The 16,778-nt window shown below is 28.7% G+C and overlaps 2 protein-coding genes and 1 long non-coding RNA gene across 8 annotated transcripts; 1 reads left to right on the forward strand and 2 right to left on the reverse strand.

Annotated features, from left to right (window-relative positions):
• The first annotated feature begins 541 nt into the window (after positions 1-541).
• Positions 542-2,465, forward strand: LOC131625143 (protein Iojap, chloroplastic). Its single transcript, XM_058896038.1, has 5 exons — positions 542-831; positions 1,193-1,319; positions 1,473-1,611; positions 1,727-1,815; positions 1,985-2,465. The coding sequence occupies exons 1-5, from the start codon at positions 601-603 to the stop codon at positions 2,149-2,151; spliced, it is 753 nt and encodes a 250-aa protein (XP_058752021.1). The 5' UTR covers positions 542-600; the 3' UTR covers positions 2,152-2,465.
• Positions 2,466-2,966: 501 nt separating this feature from the next.
• LOC131625142 (uncharacterized) lies at positions 2,967-5,996 on the reverse strand. 2 transcript variants are annotated; one of them, XM_058896037.1, is made up of 4 exons: positions 5,847-5,996; positions 4,410-5,497; positions 3,661-3,997; positions 2,967-3,546 (listed from the first exon to the last, which is right to left on the reverse strand). In XM_058896037.1, exons 2-4 carry the CDS (start codon positions 5,452-5,454, stop codon positions 3,531-3,533), a joined length of 1,398 nt encoding a protein of 465 aa, XP_058752020.1. In that variant the 5' UTR covers positions 5,455-5,497; positions 5,847-5,996; the 3' UTR covers positions 2,967-3,530. The 2 variants fall into 2 exon arrangements, with proteins under 2 accessions (XP_058752020.1, XP_058752019.1); XM_058896036.1 differs by having other exon boundaries at positions 4,410-5,508.
• Positions 5,997-13,738: 7,742 nt separating this feature from the next.
• LOC131625122 (uncharacterized) lies at positions 13,739-15,464 on the reverse strand. Of its 5 annotated transcripts, none has more exons than XR_009290740.1 (6): positions 15,122-15,418; positions 14,914-15,034; positions 14,686-14,786; positions 14,326-14,391; positions 14,169-14,220; positions 13,739-13,860 (listed from the first exon to the last, which is right to left on the reverse strand). It is a non-coding gene; the product is annotated as an uncharacterized LOC131625122 (long non-coding RNA). The 5 variants fall into 5 exon arrangements; XR_009290743.1 differs by lacking the exon at positions 14,686-14,786 and adding an exon at positions 15,446-15,464 and having other exon boundaries at positions 13,750-13,860; positions 15,122-15,217; XR_009290742.1 differs by lacking the exon at positions 14,686-14,786 and having other exon boundaries at positions 13,750-13,860; positions 15,122-15,217; positions 15,331-15,442.
• Positions 15,465-16,778: the final 1,314 nt, after the last annotated feature.

Here is a 16,778-nt window from a genome sequence, read left to right on the forward strand (position 1 = left end):
GACTTTTGAGCTCAGACACTTAAGTTGGTCCGCCCCGCTTTTAGAAGGGCTTAAATGAGGCGGGTCTAAACGGAGCGGGCAACCCACTTTGCTACCCCTATGTCTGAATTAACGCTAGTTTAATTTAAGTTGTTAATTTTTTTTATTTATTATTTTAAATATACAAATTTATATTATCATTATTAGAATAAAAAATAATTATGTCACCTCATATCAATTCAACTTTCAAATAAGTAAAAAAAGGACCTCTAATACAATGGAGACTAAAAATTTAAAATAAAATAGAGGTCTAAAATATGTTTTTAAACTTAAAAATTAAAACTAAAAAAAATAAAAATATAGAGATCAAAAAGTGCATTCTAATCTAAATATTTATATAAAAAAATTATCATAGTATTCTATCCTAAATTTTAAAATTCAAGATTATATTCATTGAATAGCATTTTAGGACCCTTATGCCAAGAGAAAAAGTAAAATAAAATAAAATTTAATAACGAAACTAAAAAAAAAAATATGAAACTAATAATATTGCAATCCTGTTTCTGATTTCATTTCGCTATCTTTTTGTTTCGTAAATATCTTTTCTTTTGCCGCTACAAAATGCTACCGTCTTCCACTCTCCTATCCCTTGCCGGACCCGCCGTATCGGCCTCCTTCTCCGGCGATATGGGTCATCCCCAAACCAACTCCTCTCCCAAACCCACAAAGGTTTTCACTACTTTCCGCAAAAAGGTGCTTCCTTTACAAAGCATCAATGGTTTGAATTTGAAGAGACGCAACTCAATTTTGACATTTGCATTCGGCAAAGAAGCCAAAGATAATGCCTTCTCGGTACAATATTTTCATACTGTTGAAAAAGTTTGTTTTTTTTTTTCAAATATAAATTATGTGTTTTCAGTTTAGATTTTGTGTTCAATGGAAAATGAAGAATTTTGAAACCATGCTTATATATAAAATAGGTACATTTAAGGCATAATTTATATGACAAGTGTGATTGTGATTATATTTTCGCTAAATTATTATCGACGTCTACGAGTCAGAGTGACTTTAGGAACCAATGTCTGTGTCTGCGTCAGTGCTTAGTTAGAGGAACCCCTTTTAATATGTAGATGTTTTACTTTGTCATATGTTCTTATTTTTCAGATATGTGTGTAGATTCTCATGCAGAAGTAATAAATCATATGATTTTCAGGATGTAGGTGAAGATACGGATGATATGTATGATGAATTATTGAATAAGTATGGAAAAGTAGTGTATAAGAAGAAAGATCAAAAGCCTGCAAATGAAGAAATTGACGATGACTCCGAAAGCCTATCGTGTAAGCCGATAAAAAGTTTTGTTAGTTATTTTGCTTATACCTTGTTCAGTTTTTCTGTTTATATGAATCTACTTAAGAGAGAAAGAGAGAAGAGTTTTACTTTTGTGTATCGGTTACGGTCTAATGGTTGAGTGTTGAATGTTGAGCGTCTAGTTGCTGTGGAAATGGCCACAGTTGCGAGTGAGGTTAAAGCGGGGGATATAAAGGTCTTGTTTGTGAAGCCGATTGTTTACTGGACTCGGTTTTTTATCATAGCTACAGCATTTTCTCGTCCCCAGATTGATGCTATCGGGTATGGAACGGAACTTGTCGTTGATCTTTTTATGTTTATTTGGTAATGTTTGAGGTTTTTATTTTGGTTTGGTAAAAAAGGATATATGTTTGATTATGTTTATATTGAGTTTTAGGTCGAGAATTAGAGATCGAGCTGAAAAGAAATATGGTAAAATTCCAAGTGGAGACTCGAAACCTAACTCATGGACCCTGTTGGACTTCGGTAAGTGATTTAAAATTTGTTATGTACTATAGCCGTGTCCATGTTTGTGTCATCGTTGAATTATAGTCCTATTCTGTGACTCGTGCTTTGATATCCAGAACGATTGGTAGCCGTGTTTGAGTACTGTCTTAACCAGGTTTGCCTTCTGATTTTCCTTGATCACCCACAGGTGATGTTGTTGTCCATCTATTTCTTCCTCCACAAAGAGCTTTCTATAACTTGGAAGAGTTTTACGGTAACGCAACATTAGTAGAGCTGCCTTTTGAAAACGAATCACCATTTCACAGTGAAAGAGGAGCCTTTGATTTGTTAGATGATGATGATGTGGAAAGTTGATTAATTGTTAGCTTTGAGAAGACCAATATTCGCCGCTAATTTTGGTTTGTTTACACAAGTGCGATGTAAACAATTCATTACACTTATCGACACGAGGCTTTGCTTGGGTGCAAGTGGAGGCTTGTTCTATTGCAGAAATGAAAATGACGGTATCAATTGATTCAATGCATTCAGTTTCTCTGTTAAAATTGTAGTAGATGGGGGTTAGGGAAAGGAGTAGTGAACTAGAACAGTAGATCAGAATTGTTTGTATTCATCAACTGGTTCTGTGAATTTATCTATATTGATGTGGTATAGATTGCAATTTTTATTCTTGTCTAAAATTTGTTCTGTTGGATCAATATTTGGTAGAAAAACAATGGTGAAATGACTCTCTCTTTTCCACAAAACAAACCAATTTGGTTTGTCTGAAGTTCGGTAATTCACTGCACTCGATCGACACATGTGACCATTGGGTTGAGTCAAACAATCTAAAATTCATTTTATACAAAACTCATTTTTAAAAAATGTTTATGATTTCTCTATTTCTCCATTACAATTTTTCATTATTTCTCCGAAATGGCCTAGTCAACTTAACCCAGAAACAAACTTGCTTTATTGTTCAGTTTACTGCCACAAATTCCACCTAGCACACTAGTTTTTCGCTTCTTAAACATAAATGATAATAATTAGGAAGTAGTTCTTTGACAAAGAAAATCATCTTTGACAAAGAAAATAATTTTTGACAAAATTTCAAAGCAACAAAGATTACACCTTTTGGTAGTTGGTTAGTATGCAGATAGCTTTTTCTTTCCCACAAAAATAGTTACACAACATAAGAAAACATATTAAGCCACATATTCAGATAGCATTGTTTCAAAATACAGGTATTCACACAAATTGAATAAGTTTGTTTCTACTTGACATAACTTAGGATAAAAGGTTGTTTACATTTAAACATGCTGCAGAGACCCGATAACAGTCATTGCATTCGTCCAGGCAATAATAGATGATTGTGCATAATCACGACGGGTAAGAGAAGCTCGTAATTATTCTTAAACTTGACGTTGTTTTCTCATAATTTATAGATTCTGGATCTGGACAGTAAGACCCCCATCTGCACGAGCTTTCAATTCCAACTGACTCTACGTGCTTCATTTTGATTGGATCGTCTCATAATCCTAAGAAGCTCTAAGACACCTTATAACAAAATATCTACAGAATTCAATGCAGCACACGACTATCTTTCAGCTGTTCAAAAATCTGCACGATGGCATGTAATAAAGCAGGCACAAAGTCTATAACTTAGCCATAAATAAGTTCAGAGGCCAACAGAGAACAATAAGTCTATCCTCAGAAGACCTTCACAACTTGATCACCTGTTGTCCATATATTAGATACTACGGGGACTGATTCCTGCAAACACCATCACATGTACATAAACTATTAATACCACAATTATTGCAGTTGGCAACCATACAAAAACAAAATCGAATAGTTACAGTTAAAGATATGAGAGTGTTGACTAGCCTGTCTATGTTTTGATGCGCTTCTGTCCAACCGGGTTCATATGCTTCAAGAAATCCCAGCTTTGCCTTATTGGGCAAGTCATGGGGATGGACAAATGGTACTCCAGGAGGCCATCCTATCTCCATTCGTATATTTGCACACGGGCTGTCTAGGGTGTGAAAGTGACTTTCACATTCCTTGATATTACAGAAGCGCAGCTTGATGCCTTTCTTATCTGCAATGTCTTGGACTCTTTCTTTCAAAACTCTCTGCGCTTCGAGCCTTAACCTCTTGGAAGGTGGCAGAGGTTTGCTTTTAGGATTTTGCTTCCTCCTCCGTATCAAAGTCTTCATGGATCCTGTACCAGCATTTCATCAATCCAAGGACCTGAAGTTAAAAGCTTTCTACTAAGGACTAATCTCAAAGTACAACTGACACTACTTCAACATCAATAGTGTTAAACTAAGGGGAGAAAACGATTTTTTTTAAAAACTACCAATGACTGGAGAGATGGATGTGACAAGCGTGTTTTAGCATAATCTCGTTTGAACATGGAAAGATTTTAACAGTTTGAAATGATAACTGTTTCCAAATTTTATTTTCATCAAAACTCTAGAAAGCCTATAGCAAATAGCAATTGGGAACCTACATGGACATTATTCAAAATTAAGTAAGTTTTTCAATGCAGTTTTGAAGAATATTTGGCCGACAATAATGAAACAGATTCCTAGTATAATCATAATTATAAGTTACAATTATAATATACATACCGTCATGTGTTGGTTGGAAATTGAAGCATTGAAAAGCAGGCCGATTAAAAAGGTGGTCAGTTGGATGAGATCGCTGCATAAAATCATCAACAGGAACAGGAAGCTGGAACTGAGTTTCAATTCCGTATCCGGCCGCTCTCATTTCCGAACAATCAAGACTAGTCATTGATTTAGGCAAAAGTTTGAACCCTAAAGAACACCTCCCATACATGTTAGTCTCCATATTGATCTCAGTTTTGTGCAACGCAGGATTAACATATCCCGCTGTTGCTTGATAAAGAGCAAGCCCGGGATAAACAATAGCCTCTTGAGGCCCCAAATCACCATCAACAAGAATCCACCGACCTTGATAGTCTTTAACATGTAAACCCGCTCTGTCCGACTTAACAAGAGATATCAAGCTTTTATCAACTTGATGATCATGATCAGGATACATAAGCAACTGACCATCCTCTTGAGTAGCAGCTATATCATGATGTTGTGGCCCTTGAAATGAAGGCCTAGCATGACAGCAAACAGACAAAACCGAAGACGAAATTTCCCGATTTCTCAAGGGAACATTATCCAATATTTCCACAAACGGAGAACTGCGTAAATTCAAGTGGAAGCCAATCGCTTCCAAAATATCCCTTGCCGCTTTTCCAAATAAAGAAAACATATCCGACAAACCAGCAGGAGGCAACTCAATCGAGTTACTCTGTTCCAAAGGAGTTAAACCCGGTCTATAATCATACGTTTCTTGCCACAAATGAGGATCCGCATAGTAACCAGAAGTTTTACACCAATCATGCGACTCGCCAGAATGGATTATATCTGCAGGCGGATACGTTTCTCTCTGATGGAAATACAAACGAGCCGATTCTAAACCAGATCTTAAAAGAGCACCATCCGTTGACGGAAACTGAATAATCACAGCTGAAAATTGAGCTAGCGATTGCGATAAAATCGAAACTGAAATTTTATACGAATCAGACGGTAACCCGTCCGAAGGAACTAAATCCGCGAGCTTCACACGTCCCAAAGAAGGCAGGCCACTGCCTGCCATGAATTCCCTTAGTCTTCCTTATAGCGTACACCAATGAAACCAACTAAACTAAAACTATCAGCATACAAGAAAAGCAATTAATTTCATATCAGAAAACTCACACATTAAATTTATGAACATAATAAAACTCAATTAAGCACTTATTGTATAAGCTAATTTTATGCATAATCCAAACAAAACCTAAAAGCATTATCATTCAAGAGCATTAAATTGAGTTAATGAAATTTCACAAAAGTTAATCTTTTTCTTCTATGATTATCATGAAGAACGATTAATCACAAGATACACTAAAAACGATGAATTCAGATCAGAAACTCATACAGTAAAAGCTATGTTATCAATTGTGACGGAAGGGGGGAAGGAAAATCCGAACAATGGAAAAGAAGAAAAACCTTATAGACGAGTTTGACGGTGTTTCTGACGGCTGACGGCGTGCTCCGGCGGTGTTTTGTGGGCGGTGGAGCTCAGTGCTGCAACTCGAACCTGCGTTTCTGATATGCGATGATTCAAGGGCAAAGTTGGTATTTAGCTTTATTCATTTTTGTTTCGTGTATTTATTAATGATTTGTTTTCTTTATGTAAATTAAACAGTGATAATGTTTTTAACTAATCACTAGTAACAAACCCGTGCGTTCGCACGGGTTCTGGTATGTGACGCGCATTTGTTTTAAATATATATTTTTTTAATAGAAAATATCTGGTACCCGTAAAAAAATAATAATTGAATGTTTAGAAAAAATATGATATCCGTAAAGAAATAATAATTGAATGTATAGAAAAATGTCTGGTACCCGTGAAAAATAGTAATTAAATGTTTAGAAAAAGGTCTGGTACCCGTAAAAATATTTAGATCAATAAGAATATGGTAATATATCCAAAAATAAATACTAAAAAATTTAGTAATATAAATAATTATAAAAACAACAAAATGTATTCCGTGTTTGGATTGATACATTAATTTTAAATATATTTAATTTAGGATATTACAATTTTATATTCTTATTATTTATTATAAATCTTAAACATATTTTTATTTATTAATTATGTACAATTGTATATTATTTTTCTGATATGATTGATTTGTTAAGTTAAGAGTCTTTGTTAAGAAAATTTGTATTAACTACTTAATTGAATGTGTAAAAAAATTAATATAACATACACTTATGAGATTATATTGTATAGTCAAATCATAGCATAGCTAGGTTGAAAAGAGAAAAGAAAGTGTATAAAAAAAAAGAAAACATCATTGCTTGGTTCCATCGTTGTCACTATTTTGTCTCAATCTCAATCAAAAGATACTTTAGTCTCAATCTCAATCCAAAGATACTTTAGGTTGGAAAGAGAAAATAAAGTGTAAAGAAAAAGAAAACATCATTGTTTGATTCCATCATTGTCTTGTCACTATTTTGTCTCAATCTCAATTCAAAGATACTCTAATTTTACATTCAAGTTTAATTTGTGAGTTGAAGATCTTGTAGTGTACTTGTAGCTTACCATGACAAAGTACAAAAATAGTGTCATGATTACAAAGATAATAATTTTTGAAACGATAAATTATCATCATATTAAATTCAATAAAGTTATTCTTAATATTCAAGAATTAATAGTCAATAAAGATAATATATTTCATCATTATTTAGTCATACATTGAATTTAAGTATTCCATTATTATTTAGATGAAAAATAAATTAAAAATAGTAGTTTATGAACGAATTTATCACATAATTATAACATTTATTGTGCATTTCTTAACTGTTCCACAATCCTTTTATTCTTAGAGCTCGTTTGGCCTAGCTTTTTATCTACTTATCTTCTCCTTATAAAGAGATGGAGGGCCAAACACATTTTTTATAAAGCTCTTATGAAAAAAAGTAGCTTTTTTTTAAAGGCAAAAAATTGAATAAAATGAGCTTGTAAAAAAGTCGTTGAAACTAACTTTTTTGAAGCTTAAAATATGTGGTCGCAGTTCGAATCCCGATGAAAGCATTTTTCTTTTAAAAAAATGGCACTTATGCAGTAGACGTATGTTTTTCAATTTTTTTTCTATGGTTCATAACATCTAGAGTTATGTTTTATTTATTTATTTTATTTTGTTTACATCAAGATATTAGTATTGTTCAACTTTTATTTGTTTTGTATATTATATCTTATTTTATTGTATAATAATTTTCAATAATAATATTATTAATTTTTTATACTATACACTAAATTATATAGGTTAATACAACAATTATTCAATATTATATATATATATATATATATATATATATATATATATATATATATATATATATATATATATATATATATAACTTTATTTTAAAAGCTCATATTTTTAACTTTAACTTTAAAGTAACTTTTAAGACATAAAAAAGTTGGGCCAAACGAAACCTTATTCTTAAAAGTATTACAACATTTACTTCAAATTTGTGTCTAAGAATATAATAGAGAAACCTTCCTACATGCATTAATTTATTTTAAAAATAAAAAAATAAGTTAAAGTATTTAATTTAATTACATTCATTATTTTCAAACTTTTCATGTTTGATATGATACTACTATTAGTTTCAATATTATTATTGTTATATCAAAAAAATATTTCACACAACATGCATTTCTATCATAAAATGGTCAACCTTTTTTTCTCTTTCTTCTATCTTAAGAGATCAACAAATAAACATATTCAATCAATTTCTACTGCATCATCTATTACATTGAAGATGATGAGGTCATCACAAATTCAAATTAAGAATTATTCTTCCATGGGAACTTTCTCTTCCACCACTTTATTCATATCCTATAAGCCACTTTTATATATATATATATATATATATATATATATATATATATATATATATATATATATATATATATATATATATATATATATATATATATATATATATATATATATTCAACTGTGAACAAAACATACAAAAAAATTATTAAATTAAATAAATCAACAATAATATAACAACCAAAATAGAAACATGAAAATACAAAAAATTATTAAATTAAATAAATCAACAATAATATAACCACCAAAATAGAAACATGAAAATAATGGAGAATAAAAAAGTGAAGAGAAAATTATATATGAGGCATTGTGTGTTGTTGTTTGTGTTTCTGAAAAAGTTAAAAATTAAAACATAAAAAAATTTGTTCATGAATATGGACATACGATTTTCATGGTAAGTTTTGTAATATGTGTGAAGTATATTATTGACTTGTCAAATTAAATAAAATTTTTCACAAATATTAATAATCATAACCATTCACAAAGTAAAAATATATACAAGAGATTTAAAGGAAACTCGGTATCCCTCCATATTTTTTTCAGAACATACTACCTTTTATGCTTTTAAGATTTATTGATTTAAGACTATAATATTATTTTGAAATTATTTTTAATTTAAAATACAATAATTTTATTTATGTCTTTCTTTAAAAATTTAAAATTTGATACAATTTTATTTTTATTTTAAAAATATGTCTTTCAGTTGTGGACTGCGGAATTGTCACCGGTTTATCATGAGAATTCAAACAAATTAGTAAATATTAAAATATAATTGGAAAAAGTAAAAAAATAAAAAATGGAGAATTCAATCAAATTAGAAAATATTAAAACATTATTAGTTATTTTTATAATTTTAAACTTATTGAAAAACTATTTACAATTGTAAAATATAAAAAATTAATTTGACCAATTATTACTTTCAAATTCTTAATATTTAGATATTATTTTTGTTTTGATTATTCATAAAAATATTAGAATCAATACTTAATTTGTCCCCATATATAAATTTAAATATAATTTTTTCTTTGAAGATCTAGTCAAATTTAATTTAAATATTAGGATCAATAATTTTTTACCAATAGTATATTTTTTCCATTTATAAAAATATTTGTATCAGGAATATAATTTTTCCATTTATAAAAATATTTGTATCGGTAATATATTTTTTCCATTTAAAAAAATATTTGGTTCAACAATGCATTTTTAATTGTTATATAATATATGTCGAAATATTGAAAAACTATATGTTATTTTATATAAAATTTTAGGTTATTGTATTACAATTGAAAAGAAAAAAAATTCATTTTCAAAAAATAAATTGTATGAGAACAATTAATGTTACGTCGTTGATGTGCCAGCTTGCAAATGCATCATGGACATATTGCATATTTTTAGAATTATCTATTAAGCAATCATAGTTTTAAAAAAATCAATCTGTTTAAGATACAAAATTATGTATTACATTACATTATCATAATTAAGTCTATTTAATATTTACTTTTTCTAGTTTTAAAATTTTTGAATTGAAATCCTTTAAATAAAATTCTTTTAGTACAAATAATACAAAGAAAAAAGTAAATTAAAAAAATAATACAAATTAAAAATATAAATATGATGAAAGATATATTGTTGAAGAAAGTGAATACATAAAGAAACAATGTTGAATTTGAAATAAGAAAAGAGAGGGAAAATATAACATTTAAATGTTTGGGTGTGTAAAAAGAGATGATGTGATAGAAACTTTATGCATAGTACAGTATAAGTGAAATAGGTGATGATAACTTAGTCTGCCTATTTTGTTTTCATCATCAATTTTTATAGAATTTTATTATAGGCAACTAATTCCTATAAGTTGTCATGAATATAAATGGTCAAAAAATATTGATAATAATAATAAATTAGTATTCATCATAATATAAAAGCATTTACTGAAAATCAATTTCTCTCTCTTCCTTTTTTATTCTACCCTCTTCAATATGAGTTCATTTTACAGCACAAGCAATAAAACAACTTATTGTTTCATCCTCATCCTTAGTCTTCTTCAATGTCTTTCAAATATTTTAGTCCTGATAAATTTATTTTTTTCTCAAAAATTTCATTTTTGATATACTGATTTTTGGGATATTGATACAAATCTACCTAATCAATATTCTTTAAGTTCATTAAATATTCTTTAAGTATTTGTAATCAATATTCTTTAAGTTCACCTAGTTCATATTATATTTTAAGAAACGTGGTTCTTTATTCGTCATTTTATGTTATTGAGCGTTTTATTTCTTTATTCGTCATTTTATGCTTTGGTTGTATGTTTTTATGTTTTCAGATTCATATGGAGAAATCGGAGTAAATCAGTGCAAAACTCGGAAGTTTTGAGGAAGTTCAGAAAACATGCTACAGGAGGCCTGACACGGGTGGCCGTGTTGCCCAACACGGGTCGTGTCAGGAAGAGAGCTGGGAGCAAAGTTTGAGAGAAAGGAAAAACAGTGAAGCAACACGGGTGCCCGTGTTTCACAACACGGCCCGTGTTGCACATCCTGGGACCAAACAATAAAAATAAACATAACAGGGGACCAACACGGGTGCCCGTGTTGCTCAACACGGCCCGTGTTGGTTGGTGATTGGCGCTGGACTTGGTAGGGAAAACCACGGTTTGATCCCCCGCAACTGCGATCGGGAGGGGGATGGAACCACTTAATGCCAGAACTCGCCCCCGAACCGGATTAAACCGGTGGTATAAAGCCAAAAAAAAAAAAAAAATATTTGATCCTTTTTTATAATTACAATAATCAATTACAAATAATTTATATATATGATATTTGTAATTTAATTAATAAAATTACATATTTATTATCATTGTATTCAAAAATTAAAATTATCATATATCAATTCAAATTGTAATATAATCATATATAAATCAATTATTAATAAAATTATTTTATTCATAGACTATTTTTAAATAAAAACAATTAATATTATTATAATATTATTCAAAATAATTTAAATCAATAATTTGTAAAAAAAAACAATTGTGAAAAATAGAAAAAAATGTTTATAGGATTGATAGAGTTGTAATAATAAAAAGGTTTATAAAATTTGATAAATTAAAACAAATCAAAATTAGAATTAGTTAAAAATAAGTAGAAAAGGAGTTTGCTTCGTTATTCTATTTAAATATTCACGCATAATTGAGATGGATTTCACCTAAAAGATAAATAAAAATATTTATTTAGAATTTCAAACATTTGTACCATGTTACCCTTATTTATAGACTTAAAACTATGTAAAACATGTTATCCTTAAATTCAAATATAAAAGAAACAAATATTTTAAAAATGTATTAAAAATATATTATTATAAATATTTTGTATCATGTAACTCTTATTTAGAGGGTTAAAAATATCACAATTAATATTTTTAATAGAGAACAGGGGATTTGATAGTTAGTTTTAATTATTAGAAGAATATATTTAGCAAAGTGTATAATTATTAAAAAGTAATATTTTATTATAATTTCTATTCTAATTATCCAAATTTCTATTCATACGTTAAAGTAATTTCTAATTAAATTTTTTTAAAGGCCGTTCATTTTAAACAAAAAAAAGTTTTGGTTGAGAAATCTTATGTAATCTTTTTTTCATGCTACATGAGTGTTGTACAACACCTACCCTGCCCATTAATTTTAGACGGTTGAAAGTAGATTGATATAGTTCTGAATTTTCTAAGTTAAAGAAGTCTTGCAAAGTTTGTTATATTCAAGACAAGGATATTGATATAGTAAGTACACCATGTAACAACATCAGCCATTTAATATACTATGAAAAGTAATATAATATCTATTAAACATGAGTAGTATAAAAGGTATGTAATAAATAATAAATAATATAAATAAAACCATTTATTTTTTTATTATCTTTTTACTCACTATATTTATCAAAATTATTTATAATTAAATAATAAAATTGAATGCAAAATATTACATTATTTTAATTTCCTTTATTTTAGACGTTTGTGTAGAGTATTAAGAGGATAATTATAAATGAACTACTCCATCAATGCGTTACGTTAGTAAAAATATTTTCAATTATATATTAAAAATATGGTAATATTTAATAGTAAAAATATTTTAAATTATATATTGTTAATCCTATTAATTTTATATATTGAGTTACTATAAAAATATCTTCAAACTTCCATTAGTAAAATATCAATTTTATATTAACAAAAATTTAATAATGCCAAAAATTTCATAAATATTTTAAATGCTTATAAAAATGAGTAATAGAAATTAATTGCGTTGATATATGTTAAAAAGAAATATATTAATAATGGTAATAATAACAGTAATTTTAAGGTATTGAATAACTTTTATCCTACAACTTCTAATATTTTCTATAAATAAATATTATCTTTAAATATATTTAAAGATGCAATAAATATATTTTAATCATTCATTTATTTTTTTACAAAATCACCATTTATTTATTTGTTATTTAATATAAAATGGTTTTTTAACCAACATACAAAAAGAACAATCAATTAAATTGTTATTTCAACCCATAATATGATGAATAACATTTATTAAGTGTATATATTTTTTTTTAAAATTGTCGAAATAGATTAAAAAAAATGAAAGCACGAGTATTGCTATTAGTACTCCAATAAACATGTTCGGAGCCACAAAATAGAAGTAGTGAACCACACAATTTTTTTTCATAGTTCTTTTTTATTGATGATTTAACCACTTTCTGTAATATTATCTTTCTTTTATCAATAAAATTAACTTACAATATTATCTTTTGTAATCAATTACAAAAAGTAGAAGTAGATGAAAGATGTGATGGAAGTATTGAAAGGAAGAGTGTTAAGAGGGGTTTGAGAGAAGAGACATATGAAGGATGTGATGGAAGAAAGTTGAGTAAAAGATAGTCAATTGGACAGAAAAAACATATGCAAAAAGAGAGTGATTAGACGTTTGCTTTTTCCAAAATGTAAAAGGTGACATTGTTTAAATTCAAGACAAATAAAAAAAAACTAATGAAGGCAAAACAATAGATAAAGAACATAAGGTTGATATGAAAGAAGATGAATTTAATAAAAATAATAATAATAATAACTTTGAGAAAAAAAGTAGGGGTATGATGTAGCACAAAGTATTCTGCACTGCATTAACCGATTATTTTATATTCATCACTTCTTCAAGATTTCTTTCAATCTTCAATAATAATTTAACTTCTTTTCAAGATTATATTCTCTTTCAATCTTCAATATCATCTTAACAAATGTTGTATCTTAAATTAAAAATAATTTTAAATTAAAAGTAATTTTCAATTTGCATTATGCATCACCACCTTCCATTCTAATTTTTCTTAAAAGTAAAACAAATGTTATTTCAATGTCATTCTTACGTAAACAAAAAATATTAATCATTAAATATATCTTATATAACATAAACAAATTTGTATATTATTAATCAAAATTAAATTAGTACTACAAAAAAACTTATGACAAATTAATGACATTTAAGTGTATTTAATTTCAACAAATATTTTTACTCATCAATATCGTTCATTAATATTTCTCTCTCCATCAATATTCTTCCACAACTTGTTCTGCAGTTCAAATTTATTAAATATAGTTAGTGAATAGGATGACACACAAGATTACAGGACATATTTGACTTTCTAAAACACGGCTTTTTGTGAAAAAATTATAAATTTGAAAGACAAAAAAAAAGGTATAATCTCACATTATTAAAAAAAAATTAGAACTTCCAAATCACATTCCAATCTCACATGAACTCATTTAGATTTAAAATAACATGAATAAAAAAACAAAGAAAAATTAAAAATCAAAATTAAAAAAGCATGACTAAAAAGTGCAGAATAAATTTTTTTTAAAAAGTAAGAAATCTTCTTACCATTGATTTCTTGGATTTTCTTCTTCCTCATAACAACTTTCTAAATATAGTCCTACATTAAAACCAGAGTTTTTTTTTTTAAGATATACAATAGAATAAAATCACCAGATAAATATGCACTATAAAAAAAATGATGAAAATATAAAATTAATCTTACATCAAAATAAGAGCTTTATTTTTTGTAGGTATCAGTATGTACCTTTGTGTTGTTGCTTCTTATTTCCTGGAGAAAAAAAAGACAATGAGATATCAATTTATTTTTATTCTTTAGGTTCCAGTAGCGACAAAATTTATCGAATAATTTGTTAATATTAATTTAAGAAAACTTGGTTGAATTGAAATCAATTTTAGAAATCAAACAAATAATGATTTGTGTAGGATACATTTCATGAAATAGTTCAATCAAAAAACTGATATTCAATGATGTAGAATATTTAAATTTTTTACCGATCATAAAGCTGGCAATTGATCTTAAAGTGGCAACCCATGTATAATAAAAATTAAAAAAATAACAAACCTGTTTTTTTCAGCAGGCAGAACATAAGTAATAGCATCTGGACACTTCAGAAATTTCAACAGCTCCCCAAAAATTCTATCAAGCTACAATGTTTTTATCACCTAAACATCAACCACAACACTTTATGTTACAATACTAAGTTTCTCCCAAAACCCATTTTTCATAACAATCCATTAATCATTAAAAAAAGAGAGAAGAAGTTTCATGATCAAGAGCTTGATTTCATACCCGGGGGTTTTGATTTCAGATCTGGAGACTTCAATTTCAGATCTAATGATTTCAGTTTCAAATCTGGTGGTTTCCAAATACTCGTTTAGAAAAAGATTTGTGAATACACAAAGTGGAAGGCCTGCAAGGAAGAATCTATCTAAGCAACTCATGGTCCAAAATACTCGTTCAGAAAAAGATTTATGAATCACTTTCGATTTAAATATACCTTTATTCATCTGTTTGTTCATCTGCATCTTCTATTGCACAAACCCTAAGAGATCTTGAACATTTTCTTTGCATTCAAGCAGTGCTTTTGTAAAATCTGAAACAAACACATGATAATAGTTAATAAATCAAAAAACATTTAGTCAAGAATATGACCTCAACAAATTATAAGACCATGTAATCAAATTCTGCAAGATGAAGATGACAGACAAAGAGAAAGTAGACATTAATGTGAAATTAGAAGAATGAAGAGAAAGCAGAAAGAGAAAGAAGGAGAAAGTGAAAAAAAAGAAAAGATAGTAGCCTGGTGGAAGAAGAAAATAACGTAAAAGAAGAAGAGAAAGAGGATTGGTGAGAGAGAGAGAAAAAAATAATCTGGAAAGAGGAAGAAAGAAAGAATCCGTGAGAGAGAGAAAGAAAAGAAATAAATAGCAAAACCTAAAAGAAGAAAGGCTGGAGAAGCTATCCACGTGGAGCGTTAGTGAGCAAGCAGGGCAATTTTGGTATTTCCAGACCCATAAACTTTCTTATATTGTAGATTGTTAAAAATATGTTTATTTTTGTCTTTATTAAAATGTCGAGTTTTTATATAAAGACGTAGTAGTTTGGGTTTGCGATTGTTCAGTTGAGATGTTTTTCTCACTCTTAAACTTCATTTTTTTTTCTTTCATAAAAATAGTTTTTGGATTTTAAAAATTGAAATGTAAAAACTGGGGTACATTTAAATAAGAGTCATGCTAACATATGTCTTAAAGACACATGTTAAGTATACTATAATTAAAAAAAATTAAATATAATAAAATCATATTTAAAATTTCAACAAATTGAATGCACGTGTTTCAAGTAAATATTTCTATAAATAACTTATTAACTTTGCCCTTGGGGCAAATGTTAGCTTTTTCCCTTTAAATAATATAAGAAGAAAGTGAAACGTTAAGGTATATATTTTTAAAATGTGACTGTCTATTTAAATTAAAGAATTACTATTTAAGCAAAAGTATATGGTGTCTTAGCGTTGCATATAGATAACACAATCGTAAAATCATGGGATTCTTTGAAGGTCACAAACATGCATGCTGAACATTTAAATTTGGAAGAGGTGGAAGTTGTTTGTGATATGACATGTAATATTATTATTCCTGTAAAACACATTTGGATAGCCTTTCCAAAGTGAATCAGGCAGAGTTGCAGCTGTTATATGTATCTTTGATGTATGTGATGGCTTTGCGCAGCGTATGCTTGTCCTTCCCCTCAAAGGGAGACTCCTTTTTATACTGCTACTCTTGTGACCTGCCTTCTTTAAAAGATTACCCTTCCCATCCGCTCATAAATGACTAGGTGTAACCCTCGCCGCCACAGTCATGAAGCATAATGCGCTCAGCTGATTCTTGTAACGTTCGGGGACTTTTGGACTATCATAATCGTTATGCCGGTTAGCATCTCGGTTATCCGACTTGGGAAGTCCTTGTGATTCGCCGACTACGCTACTCGTCTCTCCGAGCAAAAGCATCTCCGTATCCGACATGATGCCTCAGTTGTATAGGGGATGTCGGCTTCTCAAATACTCTGGTCTGCTTTATGTCCGACAATTACGTCGTCTCAGAGATTTTTGAGATGTACAATTATCCTTGCAAAAAATATTGTGACGATGTTAAAGA

The sequence above is a fragment of the Vicia villosa genome, unplaced genomic scaffold (genome assembly GCF_029867415.1).
Source record: "Vicia villosa cultivar HV-30 ecotype Madison, WI unplaced genomic scaffold, Vvil1.0 ctg.000189F_1_1, whole genome shotgun sequence".
In the NCBI taxonomy this organism is placed as follows: domain Eukaryota; kingdom Viridiplantae; phylum Streptophyta; class Magnoliopsida; order Fabales; family Fabaceae; genus Vicia; species Vicia villosa.

Excerpts from the sequence above, each read along its gene's own strand:
- LOC131625142 (XM_058896037.1), bottom strand. The coding sequence starts at position 5,454 with ATGGCAGGCAGTGGCCTGCCTTCTTTGGGACGTGTGAAGCTCGCGGAT. Across the intron at positions 3,998-4,409 it reads TTTCCAACCAACACATGACG|GATCCATGAAGACTTTGATA; the intron begins GTATGTATATTA and ends ATGCTGGTACAG.
- LOC131625143 (XM_058896038.1), top strand. The coding sequence starts at position 601 with ATGCTACCGTCTTCCACTCTCCTATCCCTTGCCGGACCCGCCGTATCG. Across the intron at positions 832-1,192 it reads CCAAAGATAATGCCTTCTCG|GATGTAGGTGAAGATACGGA; the intron begins GTACAATATTTT and ends TATGATTTTCAG. Across the intron at positions 1,816-1,984 it reads ATGGACCCTGTTGGACTTCG|GTGATGTTGTTGTCCATCTA; the intron begins GTAAGTGATTTA and ends GATCACCCACAG.